This window comes from Nymphalis io, chromosome 30 (assembly GCF_905147045.1).
Source record: "Nymphalis io chromosome 30, ilAglIoxx1.1, whole genome shotgun sequence".
Lineage (NCBI taxonomy): Eukaryota > Metazoa > Arthropoda > Insecta > Lepidoptera > Nymphalidae > Nymphalis > Nymphalis io.
In genome coordinates, this window is record NC_065917.1 from 7,031,172 (window position 1) to 7,055,473 (window position 24,302).

General features: G+C 41.0%; 1 protein-coding gene across 1 annotated transcript; it reads right to left on the reverse strand.

Annotated features, from left to right (window-relative positions):
* Nucleotides 1–673: 673 nt before the first annotated feature.
* Nucleotides 674–24,253, reverse strand: LOC126779888 (BTB/POZ domain-containing protein 7). The gene is made up of 32 exons (XM_050504038.1): nt 23,968–24,253; nt 20,874–20,987; nt 19,482–19,543; nt 18,761–18,858; nt 16,672–16,852; nt 15,829–15,939; nt 15,545–15,666; nt 15,097–15,159; nt 14,368–14,490; nt 14,078–14,210; nt 13,473–13,590; nt 12,996–13,067; nt 12,207–12,280; nt 11,812–11,937; nt 11,411–11,607; nt 11,003–11,154; nt 10,498–10,620; nt 10,303–10,426; nt 10,046–10,197; nt 9,396–9,481; nt 8,607–8,681; nt 7,945–8,003; nt 7,295–7,358; nt 6,441–6,610; nt 6,055–6,114; nt 5,909–5,955; nt 5,465–5,528; nt 4,489–4,554; nt 4,079–4,162; nt 3,604–3,817; nt 2,854–2,930; nt 674–2,104 (listed from the first exon to the last, which is right to left on the reverse strand). The coding sequence occupies exons 2-31, from the start codon at nt 20,940–20,942 to the stop codon at nt 2,870–2,872; spliced, it is 3,150 nt and encodes a 1,049-aa protein (XP_050359995.1). The 5' UTR covers nt 20,943–20,987; nt 23,968–24,253; the 3' UTR covers nt 674–2,104; nt 2,854–2,869.
* Between the last annotated feature and the right edge of the window lie 49 nt (nt 24,254–24,302).

Consider the following 24,302-nt stretch of genomic DNA (forward strand, 5'->3'; position numbering starts at 1 on the left):
TAACAACAATCTAAGCTTTAGTGGAACAGACTATAGCTTATATTGTTGTTATAAAAGTCATCAGAGAAGTAACGACAAATGAACAAATTTGACATTAAATTGAAAGTGGGAGAGCACTACACTTATAGCTCGGATCCGACCAAAACTTCTTCGGTCGTGTGTAATTACAAATATTTCAACATTTCTAGTTTAAGAATTGACATTCCAGTCGATTTTTTTTAAAAAACATAAATTTTTTAAAGATATAAAACAAACATCCAAATAAAAAAAAATAGTAATAATATATGCGGTCTTCTTACATCATTATAATAAATTTGAAAAGTGTGTCAATTATATTCTATAGTGTTTTTGTAGTGTTCCTTATTGAATCGAAAAGTATTTCAAATTTCGCGCGCAATTTAACGAAAACGCTACACGCAATGGACGCCATATTGTTCTGTGGTCATGACGTCACTTGTGTAAGCAAATGTTTTGTTGGTTACGAAAATAATAAAAGTATAAGCTGATCAGTTGACAGTTGAGTCTTCTTAATTTTATTAATTTTGGCTCGTATAACCCAGTAAATACTGTTTCTTGTATTTCTTTTTATTTGTTACAAGAAAAAAAAAAACAAATATATGCAGTTAAGACCTTTTAAAAGTACCAAAAACCAAAAAAAAAAATCATTTTGTAAAAAAAGTATTTATTACAATTTTAAATGCGGAATTATTTATGATACTTGAATTGATTAACGAAACAAGTCAACAATTATTCAATAATGAATCTTATATTACATATAATTAAGGATTATAATCGCTTAATTAATATTATCATACAATTTCATAACTATACAATTTATTTACAATATTTATAGTTTAACATTGCCGTACACCGTATCCGTCGCCGTGTTCTCGCTTTTACTAAAACGTAAGAGAATTTATATTCACAAATAGAAAATCTTATAAGTGCAACCATTTTTCGGCATAAACGTTGCACGCAAACGTTACGTACGAAGTTTCACGTCGAGAACTGTTTAGAAATAAAAAAAAATAAAGTTACAGGATTGTAATGGATATACAAATTATACTCTTAACCGACTTCAAAAAAGGATGAGGTACTAGGTTCGTTTGTATGTATGTTTGTATCAATTAAGTTCATGAACCAATTCGGATTATTTTTGTGTTAAGTTCAGTGGCTCCAAGGTGGTCCCGTTACAATTTCACATTGTTAAGTTTTTATTTGAAACGCAAATTATGGTAAATATTTGTAATCGGTTTTTTTCTTAACAAAATCCATTAAAAAAATGTATATGATACACTTTTTTCATTTATTGGCTTGATTATACATAATTATATGAAAGTAGCAGGTTCGATTCTGGCCTGTGTTTTTATAAACATAAGACACGGTTTGAAGAGAGAATAACGGCATCTGATAGTCTCCTAAATGATAAATATTGGGGCAACTGAATATTACTAAGTTTCTTACCGATTCTTCCCAGTATAATCTACATACCAGAGGACTAGGTCAAAGCTAGTCTAAGTACACCCCGGAGTTTAATTTGTATTTTTCATTGAATAATAAAAAATATTGGGGAAATTTCGAAAATCCCTAAGCGATTTTCATTCATTATATATTTATTATAAAGAATATGCTAAATTAAATGTGTTGCGCTTTCAGGGCTTAATTACACAAACGATCTAACATAATCTAACATCTAAGCGGGCGAAGACACGGGCGGAAATTAGTCAAAACGGTTACCCCAATATATTATAAATATAAACATTGCTTAGTGTCTAATCTCATTATAAACCCAAAGGCCTAGATAAGTCTCTAGCGATGAAGCCTTCAATCCAATGGACAGCACAAAGCACTGATGCACCAATTAAGGCATGGTCTGCTTACAGGCCTCCGTTCCAGACATTGCATTGTTTATTTAACTATTGAAATTGGTGTACAATATTGAGTATTCGTTGTTGTCGTTGTTGATGTTGTTGCTGTTGTTGTCAGACGGCGCTGTGCGTCCCGTTCATCAACACGCGACGGGCTGAGATCATAGACATTACACTACGAACTACACGAGACGTTCCATTACACGGATTTGTCAGTCTGCCCTGTTAGACTCCATCTGTTAAAATTAAATTATAATTAATTACTTGTGGCGTTATGTTCGAATGTAGATGAGGACTTAGCCCAGCAGTGGGACATATACAAGCTGTTAATTTCACTCAAAGCCTTAGTTAAAAAGGTTGTTTTAGCAGTTTAGTTAATGAATAATTTCTTCCTTTCTGTTCATCATTGATTTGACATTCGAAAGGAGACAGCATCCGCTAAACTACTTTATATTAAAGCCATTATTTATTATTAACAGCCAAAATATTGTGTTTCAAAACTGGACTATTTAATTTTTTTTATAGAGCAAATGGGTACACCTGTTGGTAAGTGGTCACCAACTGACTGGACTGGGTCATAGAAATTTGTATTTGTATAGCAAATGTGCCACCAATCTTGGGAGCTAAGATGTTATGTCCCTTGTGCCTGTAATTACACTGGTACACTCACCCTTCAAACCGGAACACAACAATACCGAGTACTGCTGTTTAGCGGTAGAATATCTGATGAGTGGGTGGTACCTACCCAGACGAGCTTGCACAAAGCCCTACCACCAGTATTTTAAGAACAACATCGTAAGGTAACTTGAAACGTGAACGTGGAATGAGCTCAAAACCTTCTCCTCTACTTACAGACAAGTAATTTACAAATGTATTTCTTTCTAAATTATTCCTAAATTTGGTTAAGTCAACATTATTTAAGCTGGCTGGTTGTGTGTATACTTTTTTATATGTATATACAATGGCGTATGTTTGTCTGTCTCACCGTGCGAGGTCGGTGGTCACGCGTACGCAGGGCTGTGTCCGCGGCTCCGACTCGACCGTCCGTAGCTCTCCGACCGGCTGTAATTTAAAATGGTCACCATTATAGTTCTAATAATATTATAAGCATTATGAACGGTATCCTCCAAAGCAGTAATCGGTGAAGGAGAAATGTTTATATCGTGATTTACCGATATATACGGGTTAATAGGCCACCTGATGGTAAGCGGAGACCACCACCCATAGACATTGGCGATGTAAGAAATATTAACCATTCCTTGCTATACCAATGGACCATCAACTTTGGGAAGTAAGGCGTTATGACCCTTGTGCCTGTAGATACACTGGGTCACTCATCTTTCAAACCGGCGGTATTGCTGCTTTGCGGTAGAATTTCCGATGAGTGGGTGGTACCTACCTAAGCGGGCTTGCACAAAGCCTTACCACCTAGTGACAACATTTACCGTTTAAAAATGACATAGCAGGACCTATAAATGTCGTTAGCCAATAGGATTGAATTACTATTTGAATAGTATCATCATCAACTCTTCGTTGTCCACTGCTGGACACATAGGTCCAATGGCGCGCCACTGAGCTCGATCTTCAGCTCTCAATCTCCATCCGCTGCCAGCTACTTTGCGTATATCGTCACTCCATCTAGCTAGAGGGCGCCCTACGCTACGTTTGTCAAGGCTGGTTTCCACTCCAGAATATATAGTATAAATATTTCTATACAGTTTAAAGCGAACGTTACCTGTAGTCCCGCTGTGCATACAACGTGTACAAGGGATACGGACTCCGTCTCGGGCTCGGACTACGACTCGCACTACTCCGTGCCGCGCTCAGCGTCCCGCCAGACCCGCCGATCGTCCCGGCCGTCCCGCTCGCCCCGCCCGAGCCAGTCCCGACCCCACTCGGTCCCGGGACGGAGCACCCGCGCCTACCGTCCGAGCTACTCGTAGCGGTCACTGTAATCGAATGAACCAAAACATTATCACCGAACTTCAGTGCAACGTTTATCGAATTTAATATTTTTTTTATTATTTAATGTTTAATTAACGCACCAACAGGAAAAAGACATATTCACGAACAAACGAACATACATATACACAGATGAAGAACTCTGTAGAACTGAGTTCTCCGTGCACTTGAAATATTGAAACGGCGACTGAAAAAGCACATGATGACATACGGGAGTGCCGCGTGTGTGAAAGAGAGGCGAGACTCACCGCGGGCGCGCGCGGCGGGCGGCGCGGGCGGCGCGGGCGGCGCGGGCGGGCTCGGCGGGGCGCGGCTCCGGACCGCCGCGAAGTCTGCAACACGTTACGCGCGTATGGACGACTGGTAACGGCGACACGGACCGACGCGGGCCCGGGGCGGACCCTTTCTTTTGTACGCACACGTGAACAAAACACAAAGCGATCCCGTGGCGCTCCTCGTTAAGACGGAAACGGTACCGCTGGTTTTTTAGTGGGTATTCCGATGTTCGGGGCGCACTCGGCACCTTGGACACCGGACAAAAAAAAAAGGCCGCCAACACGACATGACGTTCTTCCGTGCGTTCAGTAACAGCCTCAATAAAATTTTCATTTCTAGTTATAGTTTCGTTCGTGTTAGAGTGAAACAGATATATACACACCTGGCGGCGGGAGGAGATCAGCGATATGGGAGGGCCCGCGTCTCGCCACTTGGAGCGACGAGTATGCTACAATGTTAACATAGTATGAACATATATTACAAAGTAAAGCTGATATCATCCTACTGTAGACTTTTTTTATAGAATAGGACGGACGAGCATATGGACCACCTGATGGTAAGTGGTCACCAACACCCATAGATTTGGCGTAAGAAATGTCAACCATCGCTTACATCGCCAATGCGCCACCAACCTTGGGAACTAAGATGTTATGTCCCTTGTGCCTGTAGTTACACTGGCTCACTCACCCTTCAAACCGGAACACAACAATACCAAGTACAGCTGTTTTGCGGTAGAACATCTGATGAGTGGGTGGTACCTACCCAGACGAGCTTGCACAAAGCCCTACCACCAGTCAGGACTGTTTTAAAGCGTTATTATTTAAAATTCACATCAAAACTTTTCAACGACAATTGTAATTATATTTTTAACAGACTATAAAAAAAAATCTTACTCTATGTCCGGGCCATAGAGAAAAATATTTTATAATTTTTTTAATGAACTGTTTTTGTTGATTCATTTCACGTTTGGCTTAGTACAGCTCCTTGTGATATTACCACCTATGGTGGTCATGTATATTTCATTAGTATTGGACATTGTTAAGTTTTTCTTCGCAGCATTCAGACAAATTTCGAAAGTCGGTTGTTATTTTTTATTTATTTATTGAAAACATGCTTATTCTACCGTAACGAACAGTAAATAATGCCCGTTTTACATTATTCCAGTCCAGCGATCTAGTCCAGTACTGGATTGCTTACTGGAAAAATGTAAACCGGCACTGGAATGTACTGGATTGGATTCAGTTCATTCCAGTGCCGGTTTACATTTTTCCAGTAAGCAATCCAGTACTGGACTAGATCGCTGGACTGGAATAATGTAAACCGGGCATAATGCTCTCGTTCCGCCAACCGCAGCTCACCTCGCATGACGGACAGCTCGATGGCTGCGCGCAGCTCGTCCGAGTCTCGCCGCGCACAGCCGCTCTGATACGACACACGTTGCATTATTTACAAAACTTCTATATTGGATTATATAAAATAGTGTGTCTATACAAATAAACAAAACTGAAGTCAGTGTAGTTTCAAAACTACTGCCTCTTATTAAATTGATTGAACAAAATCAATTTTTTTTTTATTCCTGCTGTCTGTCTGTTTGTCCGGGGTAATCTTAAAAACGTGTAAAAATTACAAAATTATTTTATCATGTAAAATGAACGAGAATTAAACCGCGGCTCACAGCCAGTCTATAATTATAATAATACATATAACAGACAAACTGTCTGAAACAAAGGCTGTTACCCACGCAGACAGACAAACATCGTGACGAGATTGCGATAACGTGGTATCTCATGAGTGCGCCTCACCTGCGAGTGCTCCCGGTGCTGTCTGGCGGCACGCTGGGCGCGGGAACCTGGACCATTAAAGGGGGTGCGTTATAAAATATCCTTATAAAAAATTTCTACTTTATAGCGATCAAATTTCTATTTAAGATTTTTGTAGGGACACCGACCAGGTCGGGGCGTGTGCGTAGCGCCGTCGCCCAGGTCCAGCTGCAACACACCCACCAGCTCTGCGGGGGAAGGAAATTGCTATTAAGTCATTTTAGTAGCATGCCGCTAGAAACTATTAACAACAAACATAATATAACAAAACATTAGTGAGCTCTTGTCAGACAGAAGACAGGTCGGCACTATGCGTATAATTAAATTCCAAGATTGTCCCCGTATTAATAGAGTAAAGTAATTCTTGCTTCCTCAGCCAGTGTCTATGGGTGACGGCGACCACTCACCATCAAATAACCCACTCGCTTGTCAAGCTTCATTATTAGTATTTGAAAATTGAGGTATTATATTAGGAATACCTTGTAAAATTGTATTACTAGTATTTAAAGCTGACCTGCTCCATGCAGCGCCTGATGTGCGGGGTGCGGGTGCGCGGGGTGCGGGTGCGGGTGGGGGTGGGGGTGCGGGTAGTCCCGCGCGGTGAGCAGGTGCGTGTTCGCGTTGGGCGCCATCGCCACGTCGGGCACGGCGGCCGACAGGCGCGCGCGAGACCAGCTGCCGCTCCTGGTGGTTATCACAAATGGTTAGGTTCGACTCTTGTAGTATCAGATGTATATGGGCGCATAACGCCATCTATCGGCAATAGTTGTCAAATATAATATAGAACAACTAATTTATCTTGAATGAAAAAAAATGTTGAAAATTTCTAAAATGTAATAACTGACTGACTGGCATATCATATATAAAGCCGAGATGGCCCAGTGGTAAGAACGTGTGAATCTTAACTGATGATCGTGAGTTCAAACCCGGGCAAGCACCACTGAATATTCATGGGCTTAAATTGTGATTATAATTCATCTCGTGCTTTACGGTGAAGGAAAACATCGTGAGGAACCTGCATGTGTCTAATTTCACTGAAATTCCGCCACATGTGTATTCCACCAACCCGCATTAGAGCAACGTGGTCGAATAAGATCCAGACCTTCTCCTCAAAAAGGGAGAGGAGGCCTTTAGCCCAGCAGTGGGACATTCACAGGCTGTTACGGACTGGCATATCAACGCACGGCCCAAACTATCCCAAGGAAAAAAGTAGGACATACTAGGCTACTTTATTTTCTTGGGGTTCAAGCTTGCTTCATATGAAATTTCATCGAAATCAGTTCAGTGGTTTAGCCGTAAAAGCGTAACAGACAGACACAGTTACTCTCATATTTCTATTAGTATAGTAGTAGTATTATTATTGATTACCTGTGGTGGGTTTCCAAAGGTCTGGCGGGAAGTTCTCGTCGACAAGTACCAGCACGTTGGTTATCTGCGAGCAAAACAATTAATATCAGTTTTTAACCGACTTCAGAAAAAACGAAGATATACTATTATTTATGCTGTAAAAGAAAATACTGGTGGTAGGCCTTTGTGCAAGCTCGTCTGGGTAGGTACCACCCACTCATCAGATATTCTACCGCAAAACAGCAGTACTTGGTATTGTTGTGTTCCGGTTTGAAGGGTGAGTGAGCCAGTGTAATTACAGGCACAAGGGACATAAAATCTTAGTTCCCAAGGTTGGTGGCGCATTGGCTATAAGCGATGGTTGACATTTCTTACAATGCCAATGTCTAAGGGCGTTTGGTGACCACTTACCATCAGGTGGCCCATATGCTCGTCCACCTTCCTATTCTATAAAAAATAAATAAAAAGAAAATAGAGAGGTTACTCTTAGTACCCTCATCTGAGCTAAGGCCTCTCTCATTTTGAGGAGAGGGTTTGAATTAATTATAATAACAAATTACACATGAAAATTCATTGGTGATGGAAATGCGTCAACGTCTAAGGGCAGTGTTGTCCATTTACCATCAAGTGTCCCACCTACCTATATACGTATTCGATTCAGTTAAACATACCTAGTGAAGCGTTCGTCGAGGCACCACCGGAAGCGCAGCGCAGCGATCCCGAACCGGATCTGAGAAATGAAATTAAACAATTCAATACTACAAAAATGTTAACACACATGTTAAGTGAGCGACTGGTGGAAAATTGTGATTTTATGATTAATCAGCCATGTCTAAATCGGCTAGCCAATGTTTGTAGCGACTAGCCAAAAGACAAGTGTGCGTGTGTGTATGTGTGTCTGCAAGTAGCGACATCTAGTACTAACAATGGTAAATTGAGTGTTTAATGCACATTAATTCATCAATAAAGGGTCGGTGTGTATGTGTGTGTGGTAATACTCAAAAATTGTCGTATCATCGAATACCCACACTCCCATAATTAAATGGGATGGAGAATTCGATGAGAGTACAGTTCAGGCGCAAGCTTTACGTGCAATCCGATTTACATGTGTGTTCTGAGAAATTCCTAATGTAAAAAACCAATAAGTTTTTATTAGTCCGACTCGAGGTTAGAACCTAGAACCTCGGAATCAGCAGGCTGCCTTAAGCTACTAGACTATTACGTTTGTTAATCCTGAACCTGTACTCTCCAGTCGTGTGGTGTGCGCCGCCCCAACGATTACGAGTGGGACACACTTTGTCAATATAATATAAGACATGGTTTGATAAAGGACCTGCAGCAGTCGTCGTCGACGTCGCTGCGCGAGGCGGACGTGTTGGCTCGCCCCTCCCACTCCGCGCCGCCCTCCCTGCGACACGAGCACTTATGTTACAGGTTACAACACTAACAATGATAGATCTTTTTTTTTTTTTATAGAATAGGAAGGTGGACGAGCATATGGGCCACCTGATGGTAAGTGGTCACCAAACGCCCTTAGACACTGGCATTGTAAGAAATGTCAACCATCGCTTATAGCCAATGCGCCACCAACCTTGGGAACTAAGATTTTATGTCCCTTGTGCCTGTAATTACACTGGCTCACTCACCCTTCAAACCGGAACACAACAATATCAAGTATTGCTGTTTTGCGGTAGAATATCTGATGAGTGGGTGGTACCTACCCAGACGAGCTTGCACAAAGCCCTACCACCAGTGAAAGTGATCGCGTTAATCTGAATCAGTATTGGGTACACCCAAGTAGGGCCAAGAATGTTCACCCCCCCCCCCCCTAGATATGTATAAATTTCTCCACAATTTCATCGGCCGTCTCATTTCGTAAGTCGAAATCAACATGTATGTGTTCCTTATTATTCTGCAAATTGTTCTAATCCGGACTCCCGTCCATTCAACTCTGGTTGGTGGGAACACGCTTCTCTGATATAGCAAAAGCTAATATTTCTGGTTTACATAATAGTACGCAAGATTCCACGTGAGATTGATTCACAATCTTTTTATTCTGAAACGTTAGCCTTTACTGCCTTCGTAGAAAATTAAAAATTTCAAATCTGTGTTATTGGCGTACCTGTCTTCGGGCGCGTCGCTTTCACTCAGCAGCAGCTCTGCGCACGAGTCCGGTAGCGACATCTCACGGACCGCACGCAGTGCTATCTGGAAACGAATACGTAATTCCGATATATATATATATATATATGTATGCAACAAATGCAACGTTTCTGTTACAAATATATTATTTCATCAGCAAACAATATTATCATATTTGCCACTTACATTGTAAAGAATATGAATTGTATAAATAAGGAAAAGAAATAAACCAAAAATTGTTCCCTGTGAGACTCCCAAAATTTTAAAAGATTCAAGAAAACTCCTAAGTCGTTCATATTCAATCAGAGTCAAATAAGTATTTTTACCCAATCAAAGGCCTCGAATAAGTCAAAATGTTTAACATTTGATACAATAGACTTTCAAATGGACTCACATAATTACAAAATATATCAACAGTGTACGGTAAGTACTTTTCAAAGTGAAACATCTACTGACGCCTCGGGGGGCGAGAACGATCCGTGTGCCGTGACGGCAAACGGCATGACGCTCTCCTATTCCAATTTCAAATAAAGCGTAAATTTTCGAAGTCGAATTCTACACTTTTTACAATGTATTTAATATCATAAGAGAGTTCGTCAAACGTTAAAGGGTGCGCGGCGTGCGGCTCACCTGCCGGCGCACGAGCGCCGTGTCGGGCGCGTGCAGGCGCAGGGCGCGCAGCGCGGGCGGCGCGGCGCGCAGCTCGGCGGCGCGGGCGCGCAGCGCGCTCAGCGTGCGCGCAGACACGCACGCGCGCGCGCCGTCCGACACCGCGTGCGCGCCTGCGGGGTCACGCCCACTTACAATATTGATATTCCAGTAGACTAATATAAATAATCATTAGCGAGCGCATACGATGACGTCACAGAGTAGGAAACGATATTGACCATCCGCGTCATGTTGCCGTCGCGCCGCCGCCACCATATACAGCGTGTCCGGAATGCGCTGCGCGAGACGCAGACGAGCTCGCGCCAGCTCCGCCTCGGGCAGCGACTGGTCCTCGAGCAGGGCCTGCGGACCGAAGTAACGTTTAACTAGACCGTTCCACACAGAAACGTTGCGTCCAACTGGTGTGTATTTACCTTGATCTCGTCGAGGTAGGGCAGGAAGCAGCGCGGCGGACGGAAGGCGCCGCGACCGAGCCACGCGTCCGCCGAGCCGCGCTCCGACACCGCCGGCGCCGACACGATGCCGCGACGGATGGCCTGCGCATTGCACTTATACATAATACAAATTGACCGCAAGTAATCCGTAATAATAAGGAACGACTTAATATTGTGAATGCGATTGCGAATGTGGGTTTGTTTGTTACGCTTTCAACCGATACCGATACTTAACCGATCATGTTATGAAACTTTGCATACACGTTGTCCGGGGTACAGAAAACGAGATAGGGTACGTAACCCCCCCCCCCCCCCCCCCCCCGAGCAACAAATCTAGTCATAAATAACACAAACATTTTTATACTTATTATTACAGATAAACAAACTCACTTTCACATCTATAATATTAGGATTAGTATATTATCTTATTTTCATTTAAGGAGATGTCAGGTATTTAGTGCTACAATCAGATGGTGTCGGCGACCTGCTGCAGCACGTCGCAGTCGGGCGGCAGGTGCTCGAGGCGCAGCAGCGGCAGCAGGTCCTGCAGCGCCTCGCGCAGCGCAGCGTCGGGCGGGGCGCGCCGGCCGCGGGCGCCGCGACGCGCGTGCGTCGTATGCCACACCAGGTTGGGCTCTGCGGGTGCCACTCACATGTTAGGGAAACGGAAGCCTCTCCTCGCTCGAAATCCGCATATGTAAACGCGTATCGTGTTCAAACCACCTTAACTGACTTATAAATAAAACAAAGATGGATGTAGATTTTGATTAGAAGTTAGGGATTTAAATATTTCTAACAAAGGTTTTCTAAACAGGGAAAAAAAGCCGTATGCTCGTATGGGCGATTTAATAGGCAACGTTTGATGATATATGATAGAACAAGGCTCCCGTACCGTTGGTAAGCTGGCTGGGCCGGGGCGGTTGCGCGGCGCGCTCGGCCCAGCGCAGCAGCGCCCGCAGCGCCTGCGCCTCGCTGGCCTGCAGGAAGGGCGACGCCAGCGCCGCGCACAGCGCGCCGTGCGGCAGCCGCGCCGCCGCGCTCGCCGCCATCACCGCCGGGAACTCGTCGCGCAGGTAGCGCATCGCCTGACTGCGACCGCGCCACAAATGTAATCAATTTTTTCGTGTCAACGGTACCGACGAGTTCATACGTTTGGAACGTTTCACTGTTATTTTATTTTCGGTATTTTGTTTCGGTAACATTAATATATATATAATATATATATTAACTTTATCTGCGCATCAGTGTACTTGCTCGTTACGAAACAATGTAATAAGTGAGGCGTGCCCGCACCGGTGCAGCCAGGCGGACGCGTGCGGCGCGGCGGCCCAGCGCAGCGCGTGCGGCAGCGTGTCGGCCGACAGCGCGCGCGCCGCCGCGTCCTCGCAGCCCTGCGCCACGATCGGCATCTCCAGGAACCTGCGGAAAGTGAGTGCGGGAACACAGTTACGCTACACGCCCTGATATAGTTCACACTGGGGACCAGCGCTTTAACGTACTCTGCGGGTGCGATACCGCTCCGAGCCTCCCGACGCTGAAGAATTTCTTAACAGAAAACCCAATGTCTTCCATTTATCCGACAAGGGATTGAATATCTCAGAATTTAAAGACATGTAATCAATTAACTTTTTTACTAAGGAGAAAAAATATTACATGAATTAGTTTCTATAAGGGGACGTTCGCCTCACCTCGCTATCTCGTACAGTTGAAACGCGTCGTCCAACATCTGTATAGACGACCCTCTCGGACCGTTTCCTCGGAGCTGTAAACGAAAACAGATAACTTGATGGTACAGATTTGGGCGAGCTCGCCTGGGTGGGTCCCACTCACTCATCAGTGTTTTCCGGTTTGAAGGGTAAGCGAGCAAGTGTAACTGCAGGCACAAGGGACATAACATCTTAGTTCCCAAGGGTGGTGGCGCTTTGGCGATGTAAGGAACGATCAATATATCTTGCAGCGCCAATGTCTATGGGCGATAGTGACCACTTACCACCAGCTGGCCCATTAACCGGTCGGTTTGTTTTTCAAATGTGTTTTTTTATATAAAAAAAGCACATTTGAAAAACAGACTATATTTTGAAAACTATATAATTTTATTTTAATAATAAAAAAATCCAAACGCTGGGCTAAGACTTATCCCTTTGAGGAGAAACATTACAGAAAAGGACAAAGCGTACCTTAAGCCCCCCACCTCTCGAAACTAAGCTATACATACTCGTAATTAGACAAAGACAAAACGATTCACTATCTTTTTCTCTGTCTGTTCGTCGATCGAGTTTCTTTTTATATGTTTACGATTGACGAGCTTTAGTTATCAATAAAAAAAAATAGGAAATAAGAGAAAAAAAAAATAATATCAGAAACACGTGAACCCAAACGTTTTTCCCAAATTTTCATTAATGTTTAAGGCGGAATTCGACCAATGGGCGAACACTAGTATTTAACAAATCAGCGAGTCAATGATGACGCCAACTCACGGTGCCGCCGTTGGTGCCGCTGCCGGTGGACGACGGAGACGACGAGTTCCTTCCGATCAGCGTGAGATCCACCTGGAATTTTATTATTTTTACATAGCGAATATTACATACATCGATTTGGGACAATTGAATCGAAATACTTGATTCAATATTATCACGTCTTTTGATATTAAATGTTCATAAAAAACAACCAACGGCTATTCGTGCTTTCTGAGGCACGGGAATGTAACACACTTTCAACTTCCAGACTCTGGGCTGCTACTTAAGAATTTTCTGACAGAAAAAACCAATAGTGTTGACGTTTATTGCGATTAGTAGGAAATACCGTTTACTGACACTAGATGGCGCTGTTTTCATTCCATACATATCGAATACGTAAAAACTGGAACTCGAGAACGCTTCGATATAGTTCGACAACGCATCCGATTAGACGATAAATTTTTTTTTTTTTTTTGCGTAGAGCAGCGGTCGCGGTACCTGGTCGGTGTAGGCGGCGTGCAGCAGCGCGCGCGCGAACCGGCGCGGCAGCACCTTCTCATCCACGCACACCGCGCCGCCCGCGCCCCCCGCGCCGCCCCGCCGCGACATCACGCTCCTGCACACACCACGCGGGTCAGTACCGTCCCCCGCCCGTAGCGGAGCCCGAGCGAACCCCGAACCTCCTTAGAGTACTACTTTAAAGGTTTTTAAGTGAAAATTTTAATTCGATTAGACACATTTCGTTACAAGAGAGAGAAGAAAGATATGACGTTGCGAGAAAAAGAAAGAGAAGTATTTATTTTAAAGTTTCACTTCATTCAACACACTATCGTACTCATATCGTAATATTATAAAAAGGTAATTTAACTCTATATAATTAACATAACCTTTGTGATACAATTGAAAAGGTTAACTACTGTGTTTCTTACCGGTTCTTATCGGTAAAATCGACACTCCGAGCCGGTGATAGCTTTAAATTTATTTCAATACTCTAATATAGATCATATTAAAAATTTTCATAATATTCAACAAACATATATTAATGTATAGCTTTTAAAAGTTTACACTTAGCCACGCAAGTAACATACATATATAAAGCTTACCTGAAGAACCTCGACCTAGCAGCCAGCAGCAGACGATGGCATGGCAACTCCAATGCACTACGGAACCCATAGGAGTTCCCACCCCCACCACTGCCCTCCACCACCCACGACAAACGAGCGTCGCAGAGCTCACCTGCAGATTAATAATTTAAAAATAAACAAAAGTTTTTTCATATTATGTTCGAATCTGTGACGTAGCGTCATCATCGTTATAGTGTGTCATGTCGCGTCACGTCACGTCACGTCACGTCGTGTGGTGTCACGCGACGAGCGAGCGTGTCGCGCCGTACCCGAGTCGAGCAGGTAGCGCATGTCGCGGTGCAGCGCGTCGGGCGCGAACCCGAGCAGGTCGGCGAGGCGGCGCAGGCGGGGCGCGTCCACGCGCGAGCGCCCGCACGAGCAGCCGCGCCGCACTGCCGACACGTCACACACGTTAGTAAGTTCGAACCTTTTTTTTTTTTTATAGAATAGAAAGGTGGACGAGCATATGGGCCACCTGATGGTAAGTCACCAAACGCCCTTAGACATTGGCATTGTAAGAAATGTCAACCATCGCTCATAGCCAATGCGCCACCAACCTTGGGAACTAAGATTTTATGTCCCTTGTGCCTGTAATTACACTGGCTCACTCACCCTTCAAACCGGAACACAACAATATCAGGTATTGCTGTTTTGCGGTAGAATATCTGATGAGTGGGTGGTACCTACCCAGACGAGCTTGCACGAAGCCCTACCACCAGTAACCTCTTGTTACCTTATATGTCTTAATAGTTTTAATTTACTCACATAGAAATTCAATATATGTGCAGTCTTATTTTGGTTTTAATTACATTTTACATAATACTTGATATAATAATGTAATTAGTTTGTTTTTTTTTTTACATCAGAAACGTTTTATCAAAACATGTTCGACTTTGAAATTTGACTTAGCACAAAAACAGTTTATAATCCAAATAATACATCGTAAAGGATTTATAAATTCGAGTCTTCGTCATTTTTCGAATATTAAAAGAACTTACGCGTCGAGTTTTCAACACTGATGATATCCAGTTCAGCTTCCGAGTTCAACCCCCTCTCCCACTCTGAAATATAATGAACAGTTAAAGCTATTGTTATATTTATACTGCCTAATTATCCTGGGTTTGACCCAAGGTTGGCCAATAAAAAGTTATTGAGTTTTTCTATCAGAAAATTCTCAGTAGCCGCCCGGAGTCTGGTAATGGGAAGTGTATATACTCCCGTGCCTCGGAAAGCACGTGAAGCCGTCCTGCGTCTGAACTCTTTCCGATCGTGCAGTAGTTAGCAGTCATATCGGATTATGAGAGTTAGGGAATAGTGTCTGTGTTAGCGCACTCTAGTACACTATAATATCTCCTGCGTAGTAGGCTCATCTCCCTTGAGATTGCCGCCGTGGCCGAAATCGGTCCGGAGGAAATTATTACTGATCTTCCCGCGATCTGCACTCACTGGCGCAGGCGTCGCAGCGCGGCGCGGGCGCGGCGGGCCCGGCGTACAGCGCCAGCACGCACGCCTCCACCTCGTCGCGGGCCAGCGCGCCGCCCACGCCCTCCAGCGGGACGCGGCACGAGCTGCGGGAACACGCCGGTTATCATAATTCTTAATTGGTTTGTTCCGCTTTCACGTTTGAGCCACTCGACCGATCGTCATGAAACTTTGCTTACACGTTGTCAGGGGGTGTCACATGTATTACGCATTTAGTAATATTTAAAATAACTAGAATGATAACATACTTCGGGTATCTCATCAGCAGGTCCCGAAAGTAGGTGCAACGCGCCGCGAGTATCACCCTGTGAGCCGGCAGCGACCACCCCGCGCCCACCACCTCCACGTCGCACCACCACCTGGAAACGGGACCGTTTTAACTTTAACTAAAAGCCTTTGTACACGAATTTATATAAAAGATTGTTTTCGTTAAAGTATTGAATTGAGTTATCTGTCTATGATTTCAAAATAACAGCCTCAAAATAATTGTGCGCGTTACCAAAACAATTGTAGCTATAATTGAAATAAACATTAAAACGTCCATTAATTCTGAAGGATATTCGACACGGACGGAAATTCACGCTGACGAAAAATTGCTAGTCATAAAAATGATCTGAACATTATTGGTTTATACTGGTTCCCTGATGTTTGATCAAAAACAGATGACAAAACGATCATTATATTCATTAAGGAACTACTCGTGTGACGTACATCTTAGTCTCCAAATATAAGGTTTTATAAATTTTCACAATATGACAAACGCAACAATTCACAAAATTGCTGAATATTTATTATATGAGAAATTTATGTTTTTACCTAAAATATAACTCTGTTTTTAACGCTTTTTCGGCTTAACCACTAAATCGATTTTGATGAAATTTGGTATGAAGGAAGCGTGAACCCCAAAGGGTACGTGCGTTTTTTACTTCACACCTAGTTATCTATATATAAACAGGCAAAGACAGAACAGTTCAGGACCTTTTCCTCGTCAGTTTATCAACCGTTTTGATTTTACTATTTTCCTTATGATAACGTATCGACTATTTCCGCCGACACTGGGTGTGGACGCGTATACAAAGAGCGACAGTGACCGGTCGCGGTAGAGGCGCGCGAGGTCGGCGTGCAGCGCGGGCGCGGGCTCGCGCGCCAGCTCGGCCTGCGTGGCGAGGTCCCGCAGCGCCGCGCCCGCCTCCAGCTCCTCGCACAGCAGGAACACCTCCGCCAGCCGCCACGAGCTCACCACGGAGCGGATGAAGCGGGCGTGCTCGCATCCTGCACATTCAATGTTTTATTCAATATGTATACATACTATGGCGAAACGTGTAAACGTGTTTATGTATTTATTTATTTTTAACAAATTATACACATCTTAAACAATATATTTTATATTAAATACAATAGTATCATACTGCGTCATACTAACGCCCTCCAATCCTACAGCACATTTATTTATTATCTGTTCATTATAAACAACAATCAAATACCATTTAATTTAACAGAATATAATACAGTAACAGCATGTTAATGTCCCACTGCTGGGCTAAGATCTCCTCTCCCTTTTTGAGGAGAAGGTATGGAGCTTGTTCCACCACGCTGCTCCAATGCGGGTTGGTAGAATACACATGTGGCATAATTTCAATGAAATTATGCTCTCACGATGTTTTCCTTCACCGTCAAGCACGAGATGAATTATAAACACAAATTAAGCACATGAAAATTCAGTGGTGCTTGCCCGGGTTTGAACCCACGATCATCGGTTAAGATTCACGCGTTCTAACCACTAGGCCACCTCGGCTTACAGAATATAATATATACATCTAAATATATATACTACAAGAAAGGGATGGGGTAGGAAGGATGGGGTGTGAGAGAAAACAGAAAATGCTATCGATTTCTTGAAAGCTTTCGATTGAGAACGTCATGAATTATTTCTCTATACGCTATTACGATTTTAAATGTAGCAATGAGCTTGCTTCATATTTATCCGTTTAATAACTTAACAAGTTTCCATTAATGGATACCAGTATCTGGATTAATATGACAATGGGCGTTCCACGGGTAACAATTTTAGGTCCTTTTTTATTTTTTGTACATAAATGATCTGCCATTCTATTCGAAGGGCATTTATGTGATTGTTTGCTGACGATAATACAGAAATACTTTGGTACCGTTGATAGGAAACAAGTTAATTACGAGGATGTAATCAATACATTATCCGATATATAATGGATACACAAATTTTAGTTTTAATTGTAAATTGTTATTTCTTGGGTTTTTTTATTTATTTTTTTCAAGTTAATCGAGAGAAATTTCAACGCTAAGATGTATTTAAATGAAAACAAAAGAAAATCTATTCAAATAAACACATTTATGTTAATAATGACCTACATATCTCAGTAGAGTATTCTACTTTTTATTTATATTTTATATTAAAGAAACGATTCGTTTTACTTACGGATGATAGAATTTTTTAATTACAAAAGTTTCCTTATAAAAACGGGTCGTAAGTTAATAGTAAAGGATCGTTATACGTAACTCGATCGGTTACTGATAGAAAATATTTCGTTTTACAAGAACATACACGAAATAATTTGTCAAGCTGATTTCGAGTGTCTGTGAACGCACATTCATTAAATAATACTATGAACACGAAAGTTTGTATGGACGGGTGGATGAAATTACTGAATCGATTTGGATGAAATTAAAAATAGTGATAGCTTATCAACTTTTTTTATCGCTGGCCCAACGCATTTTCGTGTCTCCCACACATGAGGAGGTATGTGGGACTCGTCGGCACCGAGGATGCCGGAATACCCACTAAAAAACCAGCGGCGATAGCTTATCCCCTTTTTTTAACGCTGGAAAAACTCGTTACGCGTTTCCACAACGGAAACAGTGGAGGGGTATGCGGGGCTCGCCGGTGTCCAAGGCGCCGAGTGTGCCCCGAACATCGGAATACCCACGGTCTTAACGAGGAGCGATACGGGATCGCTTTCGCATGCTACCGTGACGAAATAGCTTATCCCCTGACCTAACACATAGATTATCTAACACCTGCTGCGGGCGTAACCACCCAGCCCGTGACGTCTAGCCGTGAAGGTGTGAGTACCGCTCGTACCGCTCGGCTCGGCCAGTGCTAGTGTACATGCATCGCCTGCGTCGTTGGCCGGCGCGCCTCACCTCTGTCGGGTCGCGCGTCCCTCGGCCGCCTCGCCGCGGCGGCGATCCGTCTCCGCAGCGTGCCCAGCCCCGCGCCGCCCGCCTTCTTCTTACGCTCCCTGAGCACAAAGCTACTATGAAATATTTTTAACGACAATGATAGGACTCTATATAAGACTATGTCTTCTAATGTGATTGAACAATATTAATATTTTTCTTAAGTTAGACTGACTGGCATGTCGGCCCCGTGATGGTAGCGTTCACCGCCGTCCTTACATTGACACTGTAAGGAATAAACTCCAACCCCTTACATCTCTAATGTAATGTGGTCTCATTATTTATTTATATGCTGTCCAGGAGTAAAGATAAATAAACGACAAATTATCTCGAATCGACATGACGTAATTAGTCGAAATTTTCTATAATCGGTGACATTCATTATGTATTCCTGAAATAATGGCGTCTTGTTTGTCGGCGAAGTTGTTATCGGGACTTCGTAAGTAAAATTAAAGTGAACGTGTAAGTATTTAAGTATTATAGTCGTTTTATATATAATTATATAAAAATAATAGAGGGGAGCCATTAGCAAGGTTTATAAACCTAGGCTTTATTTTTATGTATTCTCCTTCGTGGGAAACAGAACTTAAAAACATCAAAAATTCCCCACGCGAATTAACGCACTTGTGCGATCCACTCGATCAGTAAGAATATTTTGTTAGTTACAGAATACGAGTTTACTAACCTTATGACATCGGCCATTGTGGGTGGAGACGCGGGCGCTCCGCCGTCACACGGGTCGCCGTCCTGCAAATTATATATTTAGGTTTGATGTAATACAAAAAAAAACAACAATATCATAAAGAGGTGAGTTTTTATATCGGATTCAATTTTTTTTTTCGTATTATATTTCCCAAGTTACAGATGGTTAAGAGAGTCTCCTTTTTGAGAAGAAGGTTAGCTTACTCCAGGACGCTCCTCTATATATAACTAACCCGTAGTTACACGTAAAGATTTTCATTCCACACGTGCACTTTTTCTAACGAGGTTTTTTTTCACCGCTGTGCACGAGATGAACCCAAGTACATGAAAATTCAATGGTCCTCGCCCGGGTTTCAACCCGCGATCATCGGTTTAGATTCGCGTGTTCTAGCCAATGGGTCATCTTGGGTTGCTCTATATTAGACAATATTTTAATTTAATCCTTCCTCACTAATGAATTATAAGATTTTTCGTCGAGATCTTTTATAATCTACCATTAACAATCTTCGACCGAATGTAGCAGTTCCTTGTACCGGAATATATTAAAAAAAAAAAAGAAAAGTGCGTCGTCGCCCGTCATAGAAATATGATAACGCTTTTGGCGCGAAGTTTGGGTGCTTCGAACATACAATTACTTGAATTATAATTTTTAGTTGGTTTTGTTAGCATTTAAAGTAATTAATGATTGTTTTGTTTGTTATTTGTGTATTTCTTATAATAAAGTCAAATGTAAATTTTTATATTCTTTTTAAAAAAGTCATTTTCACTTCTCGTTTGTAAGACTACGATATTCATCACGAATTAGTAACAAAATGGCGTTTTGAATGTCGGCGAAGTTGTTATAGGAACTTTCGAAGTAGAATTTAAGAGATATATGTAGTTAGATGGATTAGAGTTATATTCTAAATAAAGGATATATTCATTTTAGCCGTGTGGTGACGGCGACGAATATCACCACCGCATTTCATCAAGTGGGGAACGTAGAAGTCGACTCGATACATACACCAGAGAACGGGCAGCAGCGTCTCTCTATGTACTATGACCAAGTTACTGCGATCGCCAACCCGTCTGCCAAGCGTGGCGATTGGGGGGATACCCAATGATTGTTACAACTAAACCACGGCCCCTAGTCCCCGGCAGCCCTGCTATTCATAGGAAGAGTCGCGGGCCAACGTGGAAATTGGGGGAGGCCTTTGTCCAGCAGTGGACGTCTTACGGCAGAGATGACGATGATTCATTTTATCAACTGTTTTCAGTGCATAATATAGCTGAGCTAATAGCAAATCGCATGGAATATGTATTATTATATTATCATATAAGATTATTTTATCTTTACCCCTTATGAATTATGAATATATAACTGGCTGATATTTACCTGGGGGTGCGAGAGAGCGGCGCCCATGTCGGGGCGGCGCGCGCGCAGGCAGCAGAGGAGCCGGCTCATCAGGAGCCCGACATCACCGCGCCGAGCGCCCGAGCCGCGCCCGCCCTGTAAAAACAATCCTACTGTATATCTAAACTAATATTATCAAGAGAAAAAATATTAATTTGTTTGTTTGTTATGAATAAACTTAAAAACTACTTATATGATTTTAAAAAGTCTTTCACCTTCAGAAAGCTTCATTATCAGCGAGTGACAGAGGCTGTGTTTTATTTTCAAAAAAAAAAATAGAGATCGCTAAGAAAGTAGCAATAAATGTGTGAATTTTTTTCCTATAAAATATTTACTAAGATAGATAACTTATAAAACAATATCCAATATTGTAGTTGATTGTAGTAAATGTTATTTTCGTTTGTAGTAGCTCTAAAAAAAATTAGAGGACATCGAAAAAAACTCATCCCACGATTTAGTCGACACTCAAAATGAATAGTTGATTCTTGAAGCAAATCGTTTGTAGTTGATTGTAGTGAAAAAAACCGTTTGTAGTTAAAGCGAAAAAAAAATATTTTTTATAAATAAAAAAAAAAATTAACTTAAAAACAAGTTTTTTTTCTTTCACAAAACAAATACGAACGATAGTCATATACGCCAAGTTACTACAAACGAAGAGAAGGTACTACAAACGAAATTAACGCTACTACAAACGAAAAGACGTTACTACAAACGAAATGATCGCTACTACGAAGGAAATAAACATTACTACAAACGATGTATTTTATTTTATTTTTAACACACTGTTGTATAAGTTATAAATTATTATTTATATTTTTCAATAATTCGTATTCTTAAGTGAGCAACAATTTTTTTTTGCATGTTAAGTTATAATTGGTACATACTCTATTTTTTTTAATACAATCAACTACAAACGATTCACTTCAAGAATCAACTATTTATTTTGAGTGTCAACAAAACCAGGGGATGAGTTATTTTCGATGTCCTCCAATTTTTTTTAGAGCTACTACAAAAGAAAATTTTTTTGCTACAATCAACTACATACGAATATCTATAAGAATCAAAAAGAAAAAAATCGATTTTCAAAAGTCGGGTGCCAAGTTGACATAGCCTACAGTATCGCTTTATGCGGTGAGTTTCGAGTTTTGTTCTTTCAGATTAGCCCTACAGGAACAATCATTGTAATTACTAACCATATTGTTACCACGGTTTCTTACCATTTCTTCTCGGTAGAGAATGCTTTGTGAAATGGTAACTATTAAAAAACGCTTTAATGTAAAGTTTTACTTACTTACTTGAAGAAATACATTTGATTTAAAATACTTAAATATAAACAGAGCATCGTTAGCATACACACACATTGGAGTGGAGAGTGGCACATAGACATGACAGATGAGAGAGCATCTTACCCCCGAGGTGCGCGTGCCAAATCCTCAAGGTGTGTAGTACGACGCATTACCGAGTACAGGTATAAAGATATATTAGTAAATGTTGATATAACCTGATTAAAAATATCGATATATAAATAATCCTTATTTTACAATAAGTCGGTACAGGCAGCTAGTAATTTATAAAGAGAATGGCATAAGACCATATGCTTTGGAAGGATAGTGTACACATTAAATAAGCTGCTGAGCTCAGTTTACTCTACGGCCATAAATTTTTTGGCAAATTTTGCACTTCAATTAGGTCTATCACTTTCCAGGGAATAGACCAGTTTCTAATCATTTAAAATTTGGATTAATATTAGTCTTTTCACTATTTCAACACTAATTTATCGACACAGCTAATCTATGAAAGGGCATTATTTATCATTATTAGATATTGTCTGATATGTTATCAAATAATAATAAATATCTATCTATTATGTCATCAAATAATAATAAAAATCTTGTGCTTGTCATCCCAAGTATACGGCAGACCATTTGAATAAATGAGGAAGACAAATGAAGAGAGAACAATACTTTTACTTACTGTTCTCATAATTGCCAAAACTAAAAATACCTTTTTATTTTTTATGGGCTTACTTATAATCATTTATATAAGATTAGAAATAAGAAGGCACCAAGATTGTAAGCAATTACTCCCAAAACAACATTTATTTATAATTTGTAACTAATTTTACTTACTTTTACGTAATTCACTGTCATAAAGTATCAGTTCAGAAGTTAAGACGCCAAATACACTATTTGTTATATTGGTTAATTTTATTTAATTTAAATCCATTTAAATAATGTAAAGTTTTTTAATTTTTGAAAAAAATTGTTTCCATAAATTAAATTAGATACAAAAAATATATGAGAAAATTTTAATGAATTGTATTAAATATATATATTTAAAGTATAGTTGGTAATAAGTTATATTGTTTATTTACAAATTCTAAAGATTGCAACATGTTAAGTAGGCCAAGTTCATATAAAAAATAATTCATAATGTATTATATTTTCTGTATGTACTTCTACCCTTGCCACACACTTTAATGTGATATTTAAAAAAAAAAACATTAATTTTTTATCACATTTAAATGCAAAAAAACGATTGACACTCATATTATTCTTCAAGAAGTTTTAAGATTAAACATACAAGAAAGATTAAAAATAAAAAAAATTAATTAAACGCGGTAAAAAAATTATTTCAAATCGTTTCTAAAATCGTAACGTACAGTGCAAGTTATACTGACCTGACGTCAAATACTCTTGTAAATACATATTGTATAACTGAAAATCCAGGTGCCCTATTTAGGGGTTGAACTGTAGCTACATATAGCTTATTCTGAAAGTGAATTCTAAGGGGGTGCGGCCAGGGTAAGAGTGACGTCACATACAGCGCGCGCATCCGAACAAGATTTGACCTAAATAAACTTGCGACATTATTTTGTTACAGTACATAACTCTAAAATGTCAACAGGCCTAGCCTCGAGCTGTGTATTGACTAAAGCTGGCCTACAAACCGATTTATATGTGGAAACACGCAATGTTTCGTAAACTATACGACTAAAACATATTAAACTTGGATATGTTATTATGGAAACGTATAGACGTATTGATGAGTTAAGATGTCATTATTTGATACTCACCAGTGCTAACTGGCATCACACCGTAATAATCCAATAGGTTTGAGCACACACTACACAAACATTTTGTATTTAGTACACTGACACTCAGCCGCCATTAAGAACATTCACCAACTTGTTAAACGATTTTTTAACCACAGGGTATTATCATTATGTTGCGAATATATTTAATCACTTATGATTAGGCTTATATTATTTTAAACATGAATAAGTCACGAATAAAAGCTCGTCGGGTCGAATAATTTAAATAAAAAAAACAGGAACGAGAACAACCCGTTATGTCTTCCCGTTCGCGATTCTGACACTACTACCAACCTAAGGAACAAATAAATAAATAC

Bases quoted from the DNA above. Each gene is read 5' to 3' on its own strand.
- LOC126779888 (XM_050504038.1), bottom strand. From the start codon at position 20,942: ATGAGCCGGCTCCTCTGCTGCCTGCGCGCGCGCCGCCCCGACATGGGC. The intron at 14,211-14,367 runs GTACGGCGCGAC...ATTAATCTGCAG, and splicing joins GCGCTACCTGCTCGACTCGG to GTGAGCTCTGCGACGCTCGT. The intron at 9,482-10,045 runs GTGAGCCGCACG...ATTCGTTTCCAG, and splicing joins CGGCGCTCGTGCGCCGGCAG to ATAGCACTGCGTGCGGTCCG.